This window comes from Hipposideros armiger, unplaced genomic scaffold (genome assembly GCF_001890085.2).
Source record: "Hipposideros armiger isolate ML-2016 unplaced genomic scaffold, ASM189008v1 scaffold_266, whole genome shotgun sequence".
NCBI classification, from domain to species: Eukaryota; Metazoa; Chordata; class Mammalia; order Chiroptera; family Hipposideridae; genus Hipposideros; species Hipposideros armiger.
In genome coordinates this window covers 47661-59175 of record NW_017731616.1, presented here as the reverse complement: position 1 = coordinate 59175, position 11515 = coordinate 47661, and the positions used below count along the sequence as shown (strand labels likewise).

General features: G+C 34.5%; 1 protein-coding gene across 1 annotated transcript in view; it reads right to left on the bottom strand.

Moving 5' to 3' along the window:
- Positions 1-2595: 2595 nt before the first annotated feature.
- The window catches only part of PPIG (peptidylprolyl isomerase G), a 56448-nt gene continuing 47528 nt past the window's right edge, over positions 2596-11515 (bottom strand). Inside the window, exons 9-10 of the mRNA XM_019656793.1 lie at positions 7780-7916; positions 2596-7591 (exon numbers count right to left, since the gene is read on the bottom strand). Coding sequence (XP_019512338.1) covers positions 6484-7591; positions 7780-7916 — 1245 coding nt within the window. The 3' untranslated portion in view covers positions 2596-6483. The remainder of the gene's footprint in view (positions 7592-7779; positions 7917-11515) is intronic.

Genomic DNA, 11515 nt, shown 5'->3' with positions numbered 1-11515 from the left:
TATCATCTCTGGAGAAATGTCTACTCAAGTCTTTTGAGATTTTTCCTTTTTTGTTGAGTTGTAGTTCATTACATATTGTGGATATTAAACCTTAATCAGGTACATGATTTGCAAATTATTTTCTCCCCTACGCTCCAAAAACTGTTACTTTTTCACTGTGCTGTCCTTTGCCTAGTCTTTTTTAAAAAAATAAGCAAATACACACATGCAATTTGTATTTTACTCTTGCACAAAGGATCCTTGCTTTTTTCATTTAATATATCCTAGAAATCACAGCACTGCAGCATATAGACCCATATTCCTTTTCCAACTGGCATAGTATTGTTACATGTGTTTATTCTACCAATGGCATACCAAGAGATATGATTTCCAATCTTCACTGTTACAAATTCCTGCAAATAACATTTCATATTTTCATCAGTGTAACTTTTTAGATTTCTACAAATAGGAATGCTGGGGATAGGTATAAATTACAGACCATCATTCTCTTATAGCAAAAATATCTGATGTCATAATCTTCTCTGGGAATCTGATAAAACTTGGCACTCCTTCAGCATTAGGTGTACCATTTCTCCCCCTCACCCAATATTCTACATGTCATTTCAGGACTTCCACAACAGCCTCGTAGGTTACACAGGACAGTGACTCTCACCCATACCCGAGTGTCATTAGTGTATCTGGAACAAGGATGGCCACCTATACTTTTAAAAAATGGAACAGATGATTCTTCTGTAGGCAAAGCCACAATTCTGAACCAGTTTCAGGGTTTATGCATCCCAGGTTAAACAAACCAATCCTGTGTTGAGTTATGTAGTTAAAAAAAGAACACTACATGCACTGATTCCCAAATTGTGTGCCAAGGTGTTCTAAGGGGCCATAGTGAACTCACAAAGGCACAGCTGGTAGAATATTTTTAAAATTTCAAAACAATATATTTGACATCTCTAGGACACCACAGGTATTACTGGTTTGAGGTAGTTCAGTTTCAATACATTAAATGTGCCATCCCTTCTGATGACATCCTATCTTTGTAAACCTGGATAACTTAGCAGTTGCTGGGGTAAAATGCAAGTATGGCACAAAAATCAATGTATGTACAAGAAAAGAACGTGACAACATTCAATCTGAATAGTTTGAATAGTGCAATAAGTTGTGCACATCTCATAAATAACTAATTGTGGTTAAGAGTGAAATACGAATATTTTATTTTTTCACATGGCTAAATTGTTAGGACATACTTTAGCTATTTGAACTTAACTATTTAATAGAACTGTTATTTATTTTTTTTGGACTAGGGTTGCCACCACATTAAAATTACTGAGATGCAAAGGCATAATGAATTAAGTCTGGGAACCTGTCATATATCCTTTCCTTTAAATTGTTCTAGGGAGTGTATTATTTAGGGGTGATTACTAGTTTTGGATAAAGTTACTTTCACATTACAAATCAGGAAACAAATTTCTACAAAATGGTTATTAATTACATAAATGTTTTATAACCAACTTAGCTGTGAAGGATAACATAAAACACCAAAGACATTACAAGCTCTCCTCCCGTAAACATACAAGTTGTTTTAGTTTCAACTGGGCTGGGGTTTCTACTAGTTAAGCACATTAAAAACAGAAAGGCTATGCAGTTTTAAAATTAATCACAAAACAATTCAGTGAAAAGAACGGCCTAGCACAACAAACTGAAAGCAGTGAAATTACAACTGCTCTGATGTACTCATTTGATAAAAAAAATTAGTGGCAAAGATGTAAACTGGAAACATTTTGGGTATTGGGAGGAGGTTGAGGAAGAAAAAAAGTGTGAAAATTATGAATCAGCACTGAAAATAAAAATGCAGTTTTAGATTAGGAAATGTTCAGGAAAGAAACCTAGAAAGCAATGAAAATAGAAAAAGCAAATTGATACTAAAGTATTTTAATACACAACTTGCACGGTCTATATGAGGAAGCACTCACATTTTACATATTCTTCTGGCTAAATAAAGCATTTAAAAACACTCCATAATTTGAAAGTTTAATAATATTCACCTGTTAATACATACAAACCACGACTTATATTTTCTGTGACTCTCAAGTAGGTGTATTTTCCCTAAATGTCAAATTTAAATAAAAACAAAACTAAACAGAAACCAAAAACCAGTGTCTATGTTTTTACAAGTCAATTAACATTTATATGGCTTTACAATAGTAAATGTTATATTAAAACTGTCAGGCGCAGAATATAATACAGTGTTACCAATGCTGAGAAATTTGGAGGAACTAAAAAGCAAATGGAAGCATTCCAGTAGGTAGTAATGCAAATTCCAAGTGTAACCTTAAAAGTTTGCTGAGGCAAAATCACATTGCAATTTGAAATGAAGCATTATGATTAAACATTTACACTAGAACTTATTCCCAAACATTCTGGAAATTGTCACTGCTGGCTAAATTTTTAAAGAAGCTCAGTATTGTTAAACTCTGCTCAGTTTTTTTCCTAATACAAATTCTATATCCCCATGGGTAAAATAAAAGCATATTTTAGTTGATTTATCTTCATTATTTAGCTCTTAATAAAAATAAAGGTTGAATAACTAATACAACAATTTTTAAAATACAAAACAAACTGTTTATTATAGTTAGTTTATTTAATACAATGTTTAACTATAAAAATTGATACAGTTTCAGAGTTTAAATTCTGTAAAATGCAGTTTGCAGAAAACAGTTTAAGTTACTAGACTGATAAGATAAGCAGCATTTTGAAACTAATTTTGTAATTGTGACAACAGCTTTATTCCTAAATTTCATTAAAAAAATATACATCACAGTGACTTTGAGCTAGGAAAAGAAGTGCATTAACTTCATTTGTTTTCCCTTCAACAAAGATAGCAGCCACAACTTTTAACATCCCCTCATACAAATACCCAATTCGCTTATCAATCCTTCAAAATACTATAAACATACAAAGGGGAACAAAATATACGGCATGTGCTTTTGGTAAGCATAGGAATTTGCTTTAAGAACACAAATCACCCCACCACTCCCTCCTCTACCTAAATACAAACAAAACCCTCAAAAACTCCCTTCTCCAGTTTTGCTGATAGAATTTTATATATGTGGTCTTTCTTTTCCTTTACTAGTCACTTCTTGTGTAACACCATAGGCCAGAGTTTGCATTTGCCTGAATCCTTTACAGGCAGTTGGGAAGCCCACTATGGGCAGGTGTTAGCCAATGCTGCACTTCCTGGAGTTCAAACAAGTATTTGTAACAAAACACATCTTTCCACATCTAACAGGTTATAAGCCTACAGTCCTTGGAGGCTTCATTCAACTGTAAATGTATGAATACTAAACTGAATAATTATAGTAAATAAGACAAAGAAGAGATAGAAAAATACCCATTTTTGTTTCTTTATAACCATCAACTATATGGTGTATATTTAAAGTACTTTCTGGTGGTAAAGAGAACATGTTTCTATAGAAATTTACTATTAAAGGTTCAAAGTTGATGGAAAAAATTGCCACCCAGAGTGAAGCACAATGAACTACTTACTAAAAAACATGCTAACTTGTTCCATATACTAACTTGAAAACAAATTTTAAAATTGTCAGTAAATACCACTACTCAGAATACTACAAACCCAATGTGCTCCCGTCTATATTAGGAAGCTTTTACATTTCAGTTTCCTATCATCTACTGGGTACAAGAATCAAAGGCCACTCAGAAAAGCCAATATGAATCAGTATCACCCTTGTAAAACACATTTATCAGTCAAACTCTCAGAAACTTCTGCCAGGGCTTTAAGGAACTTAGAAATTACAATGGTCTTTGTATGAACTCTAACTATAATTAAAAAATGTTTTAAACCCAGCATCTTCTTTACTGCTCATTAATGTCTGTGTTGTGCCCATTTCTGTGGCAGATGGTTTACAAAAACAAAACAAAACAAAACCAAAAAAGCATTCATGTTAATCATGAAAAAATTTCTCAGATATTGCCAATTCAGCAATAAAGACAAACCAATTAAAATACCTTTAAGAAGATATTAAGTCAAAGATACTTTGAGGTAAACTGTAAGCATGAACATAACTATAACATCAATTTGACAAGAAGGAATTAATTGGTTGAGTTTTAGGAAAACAGAGTATGTCCAAGTATTAACTAAAGGTGGTACAACTATTAAAAATGTAATGGAAGGAAACGACTGTTTGAGCTGTGTGCTATCCAGACGCAAAGGCAGACTTGAGCTACAGTTAATACTGTTAATCATTTTCAAAATGTTCTTTATATTCTGAATATAAAATCTAGCTGATTGTCATCTCTCATCTTAACTCCTTTACCATTCATTATCTGTTCTATTGTAAAAACTAACAAAGCTTTTTTAAAAAAGCCCTATAAATAATGTTCTGCATGGAGTTGCTCTTTTGATAAACCAAACAAAATATTATTTATAGAAATTACTAAAATTTCCCCCCTATAGTTACTTGCCTATAATTCTTAGTAGATAAAGCTCTGGGATCAGACAACATAGAAGTATTTTTACTTAGCATGGGTCTTTCTTTTTAAATGTTAATTATTAGAAATCCTTTCTTAATAGCATCTTTCTTGAAGCTCAAATAATTTAAAATAGATTTTTAAAATGCAACTTACTGAATTTGAAGCAAATAACTAATTTAAAATATATAACAGATTATAAAGTTAGGGCATTTAAGATTCAGTTATTCCTAAAGTGGGTTTGTGGTCAAAGCTAAGGAATCAAATACCCTGGATTATCATAAATAACTTACTTTTATGATTAGGAAAAAAGTTTTTCTGGAAAGACTCCACTTTGGATATTTGTTTCAAGATATTCCAAACAATCTTATAATCATTACCCTATTCATTATGCAAACAGCTACCACAATGCCAATGTATCATTATTATATTAATCAATAATGGGAAATATTATGTTAAGCATTACTTTGCTCAGTACAAATAGCATTGAATAAGCTATTGGATTTACCAAGAAGCTATCGTGGTAATAGACACTATATTGACAAATATTAAAGTACAAAATACTCTAGAAGCTACTATTAATTGGAATTCTGAAATTTCTTTTCAAATGAGGCAGGTTTTCTGTTTGCTGGATGTTCAATATTTTATTTAGAAGAGAAATTACAGAATAAAAGGCCACACATCACAAAAATAGCAATATACAACACATAAAATTCTAAATGGACTTTAGATATCTTTAGTGTTTAACTCTGTAAGCTATCAAATTTTGCAACTTTCTACTATATGTGGCAATATTTGCCAAGTTAAAATAATGTTAACAGTAATGGTATAAAGCCACCTGAATAGAAAGAAACCCGAGTCATAAACATGCTATAGCCTATTGTGATACAGATATAGAAAAGATGCATTGTCTTGCCATTTGAAACTCACAGCTCTGGGTGTTAATCAGTTCAAGTTAAAAATAAAAAAACAAACGAACAACCATGCAGAATTAACATTCAATTCTATATAGGTTAGTGGCCAAAAAGAGAAATCTTGTAAGTTAATGTGTCAATATGAACAATTTTTAGAATCTAACTTAAAGAGTTGCATAAGTGGTATGTTTTAGTGAGAAAAGTACTTTTTTTTTCATTTTGGAGGAGGTTAACTAACAATAAAACAATGGTCTCAAAAAGCAAAAGTTTCATCTCTTCACACCAAAAGCAACGTAGGTTGAGAATTACAATCTGATCTTCCATGGTACAGTTCTCATCAGATGCTGTATAACAGCAAGTCAACCTCAATCAGTACATCAACTGAAAAAAAATATTCAACTATTTTTATGGACAGTTAGTAACACAAAACTATATAGGAAAAATATTAATATAAAATAAGCTGCAGATGGAACCATAAAGAGAACATGAAGTACAATATAAATAACTAAGTATCTATTTTAAAGCACAAATTACTATAAAATTGAAAGTGATGACTTAAGATCTCGTTACTAGGATCCTGCTTCTGTGTAATTAAAAGCTGCTGCTGCAAGCCTCTATTATAAATGCAATCAGAAAATCTTTACAAGACTTCATCTATCTAGTGGCTTCTAAAGTTACTTTAATCACGATGAACACAAGCTTTTGTAACAATGTATTCCAACAATCAGTTATACTGATTTCTAACTGGCTGATCACACAAATTAAGGTATAGAATGGCATGTTTGCTATTGGCTGATTGTTGCAATACAAAACTGCATACATGAAATAGTTAAACACAGCACACAGTATTACACCAAAGTGTTTTTCTCATTTCAAGTTTATTAAAACTTTAGCAGTACAAATTATCCAGGTTGCAGATTATCAAAAGATCAACTCAATAAAGTCCACGTTTAAAAAAAAAAAAAAAAGACAAACATAAAACAACCCAAAAACAATGAAAAGAGGAAAACAACATAAAGGAGATTCATCAGCAAGTCTCTAAAACTTAAAATTTGAGACAGAATGGAAATAAGAAATTTACACAACTCACTCATCCACTTTTGTCTTCATCTGTTCCAGGGCTTGATTCATGATCAAATTTTTTATTTTTATCATGTACATGGTCGTTTTCTTGACCCTTTGATTTTTGGTTTTCTTTTTCCACTGAGGATATGGTTTTCTCATCCTCCTTATTTTTCAATGCGGAAAATTTTAATTCACTGTCCTGACTATTTTGTTTTATTTTTGAGAATGGACTTTGATCTCTATCAGCCTTTTTTTCCTTATTATTTGAGCTATTATGATCACGACTTTTAGAGTACATTCTCTTCTCACCCTCAGAATTTTCTTTTCTGTGTGAACTCTTACTTTCTTGGTTCCTATATTTTTCTTTGTTTCTGCTTTGACTTTCTTCTCTCTCTGAGCTCCGTGAATCTCTCCTTCTCCTCCTCCTATCTTTACTTCTTGATCTTCCTGGTGTCGCTCTTCTGTCTCGGCTCCGTGTCCTTCCTCTTCTCCTGTATTCCTGTTCTCTGTATCTATGGTAGTCCTTGCTTCTGCTGCGATCGCGGTCATGGCTTCTGGATCGCACTCTTCTGCTCCTGTCCCGACTTCTGCTTCGTTCCCTTGTTCTACTATTGTAACTGTGTTTGCCTTTAGTTATATCACGTTCTCTACTCCTAGACTGTGCTCGTCTATCCTTTTCCTTACTTTTATTATGATCATGCTCCTCACTTTTCGATTCTAATTGTTTAGACTTCTCTTTACTTCTACTCCTTTCCCGATCTTTTCCTTTAGAATCAGGCTTTTCTTTTTCTTTAACATTCTCATGATCCCTTTCTTTACTCCTTGATCTCATCCTCTTTTCTTCATGTCTATTATGCTTTGTATCTCTTTCCTTACTCTTGGATTTCTCCTTGCTTTTACTCCTACTTTTAGATTTGGCCCTTTTCTTCACTTTGTTTTTATTATACTTATCATCTTTTTCTGAATTTCTTCTGATGTCTCTCTCTTTGCTGTTAGATTTATGGTCTTTAACTTTCTTTTCCTTTTCACTTTTTCTATTTGGGCTCTCAGACACATGCCTGTGATCAGTGATTTTTTTCTCTTTTACTCTAATTGGACTTCTTTGATTTTCTTTTACTTCATTTAACTCACTCCTGAAAAGTAAGAAAAAAAGGTTTTTTTAAAATTTTATTAGGAAAAGACTGATGTCCATTATTAGCTAAAATGATATTCTATTTTCCTTAAGATATTCACAAACAATTGAAATGGCTATAAATAACTTAATGTACAACAGTAAAAAAATACTTATCACTACATTTGAAATAATATAGTTAAATCTTACTTATCCCCTTTGATCCATCTTTCACCACTTGATACCCTCATTCTTTGAGCTCTCTGCATCTCTTGCCTCCAATGTGGAGGAGTCTCACTACGTCTGAAACGATCCCTTGATCTGGATCTAGATGGAGTTCGATAACGCTGAAGAAAATAAAAAGGAGAAAAATTAACATGGAAAAATATAAAAGCATTACAATAGCTAAAGTGTACATATTTCTAGGTTCAAATAAAATGTCTGATATTTCTATGCCCTCTAAAATATCTAAAATTTTCCAATTTTCAGGTAGGAAATCAATGCGGCAAAAATACTTTAAATAGAAATACTGTTAGGTCCCGAGAAGAAGCATTAACCACAGAAATTCTAGCCTCCCAAGTCTTCTCCATGGAACTGTGCTATTTAAGTAATGCTAGAGCATAATAGGTACAGGAACCCTTATAAACTGCCAAATTGCAATTTGGACACATGTATTCTTAATTTTTCAAAGCCAACATTTCCCATATTATAAGAAAAACTGAATAAATGTATAGATGTTCATTTATTCAACCAATATTTACTCAGCTCTTGGGATGGCCAACCACTCTACCAAATACTGAGGAAACATTAGTGAGCCAAGACACATGAGACTCTGCTCTCTTAGAACTTATATTCTACAAGGCTAGAACACATACATAGACATATAACCATAGATATTAAGCATATATATAGTTATGATTAGAATGAATGTAAAAGGAGAAGTAAAAGGCACTCAGAGAATGTATAACAGAGATTTGACCTAGTATAGGGAAAAGGTGTAAAAATTAAATGATAATTAAAAGCTGAGAACTAAAGAATATGTATGAAGAGTTACCTAAGCAAGAGTAAAGAAAGAAGTATAAGGGAGTGAGGATAGATGGCTGAGGAAGAACATGTAAGGCATAGCAAATACTATGTTTGAAGTCCTGAGACAGGAATAAATAGCATGTTTCCAAGATCATCAGATGATAGATCTGTATGGCTAACGACAAAAACTGCAAGGGAAAGTACAACAGTACTAGATAATCTGATGCAGTAAGCCAAGGACTAGATTTTATAAGGTCTTATAGGTCAACGTAACAATTTTGGATTTATCCTAAGGTACATGGAAAAGGAGTGACATAATCAGATTTTTATTATTAAATGATTGTTCTGGATACTGTTTAGAGGAAGGATCAGATCAGTGATTCTCAAAGTGTGATCTAGGGATGCCAAGACTGAGAGGATCTGTGAGGTGAAAATCATTCTCACAATATCACATTATTTGCCCTTTTTGCTTTCATTCTTTCATTATCGATCAGTGGAGTTTTTCAGAGACAACCTGACATGTTTTGATGTCTTTGCTTTCATAGCTAATGGAATATGTGCTTACATACCCTTGTGTTTGAAATATTTCTCAGTTTTAATTTTTAAAAGAGTAAATATTGATATAATCCACATCAACAAAAGACCTTTTGGATCCTCAATCTTTTTTTTTTAAAACGATTTTATTGGGTAATTGGGGGAGGGAACAGCATTGGGGAATCAGAACAGACAAGTTGCTGTTCTTTTGTTCTTCAGTCTAGCTGTGGAGGACGTCGCTTCACTGGCCCATGTTGGTATTGTGATCACTGTGCTCTTCCCGGCTGAGGCAGATGGGTCGCTGGCCACTGGATGGTCGCTCATGGCAGTTCACAGCAGCTCACGCCGGCTGCCGGCCGCTCATGCTGGCTGGCCACTCACAGTAGTTTACGGCAGCCCGCTGCAGCCTACACCGTCGCTGGCAACTCATGGCAGCCCAAGTTGAGCTGTTGTTCACCATCTTAGCCGTAGAGGGCGCAGCATTACTGGCCCATATGGGATCCGAACTGGTGGCCCTGGTGCTCAGAGCTCGCGCTCCCAAGCCAACTCTTAACCAACAAGCCACTCGGCCGGCCCTCCTCAATCACTTTTAAGTGTAAAGAGATTCCAAGACAAAAATGTTTGAGAACTGCCAGGAGGACAGTTAGAAAGCTATTTATAGTTCTGAGGCTATATAATAAACTGAATTACGATGGCAGGAGTGGAGCTTAAGAAGTAGATGAATTTCAGAGTAATTAGGAGGTTGAACTGACATGACATGGTAATGAATAAGATACAGAAGGTAGAGGGTCGGCTGAGTGGCTCGTTTGTTAAGATTTGGCTTGGGAATGCGAGCTCTGAGCAGCAGGGCCACTGGTTCGGATCCCACATGGGCCAGTGACGTTGCGCCCTCTACAGCTAAGATGATGAAAAACAGCTTGACCTGGAGCTGGGCTGCCATGAGTCGACGGCGTAGGCTGCGGTGGGCTGCCGTAAGCTGCTGTGAATGGCCGTCCAATGGCCAGTGACCGATCTGCCTCAGCTGGGAAGAGTAGAATGATCACAATACCAACATGGGCCAGTGAAGCGACATCCTCCACAACTAGACTGAAGAGCAAAAGGACAGCAACTTGCCTGTTCCCCTTCCCCGATTCCAACACTGTTCCCTCCCCAAATCCCCAATAAACAAATCTTAAAAAAAAAAAAAAAAAGATGTAGAAGGTAGAAAAAATTATTCTTGGGCTTCAGATTTAAAATTGCACAGATGGTAGTGTCTGCCACTGAGACCAGGAATCTAAAGGAGGGATCAGGTCTGAAGAGAAAGTGCTTATGTTCAACATTGTATATGCTGAGTTTGAGGCAGCCAATTAGTGACAGGAGCAGATGAAAATTTGAGTTACAAGCATAATGGCAACCACTAAAGCCATGTGAGTGATGAGATTGCCCAGGAAGCATGTGTAGAATGAAAATAGTTGGAACCTTGAGGTACTACAATATTTAAAGGTGAGGTAGAAGAGTAAGAACTGACATTGGAAATTCAAGCTAGAAATAGGAAGAAAATATGATGGAAGCAAAGCTCAAAGAGTATTACAAGGAAGGAGATTAACTAAGACAAAGACTGAAAGGATCCATTCAATTTTGTGACACATAGCTGACAACATGGCAAGTGCTGTTTTCAGCAGACTGGTAGAAGACAAACTGAAATGACTGGCGAAGGAAGTAAAGAAATATTGGGTTGTCGGAAAAGTCATAGCATATTTTTTCTGTTTTTTGTTGCAAAAACGCGTCATGACTTTTCTGACAACCCAATAATATACTAAGAATAGCCAAGTTTCTAAGTTTTGAAAACACAGTAGATATTTAAATTCTGATGGGGAAAATCTAGTAAAGAGAAAGACGATAAAATACAAGAATAGGTTTAATTTTTATCACGTGTAGAAATGTAGGAAGTAACAAGGGGACACAAGAAAGACCTTGCTTTCATTTTATACTAAGTATGCATACATGTAAAATCCATTAACATCCCATGGATTTTTAGTTCGAAAGTAATTAACAGAAAGTTACTATAAAAAAAGAACATATAATTCAATATCCACATCTGTTCTAAGTTATAGCTACTTAACATGTAAAACAATATTTAAGGAACACTAAGATTATTTAAGATAAATACGAGGTCCAACAATTAAGTTCATGAACTTGTTGCAACGATGTTGCTACCATTCTTTTTTGCTATCAGAGGGGTTATTCATTATGAATTTATACCCACTGGACAAACAGTTAACCAAGTTGATTATTTGGAAGTGCTGAAAAGGCTATGGGAAAAAATTAGACGGCCTGAACTTTTCACCAACAATTCATGGCTCCTGCATCACGACAATGCACCAGCTCACATGGCACTGTCTGTGAG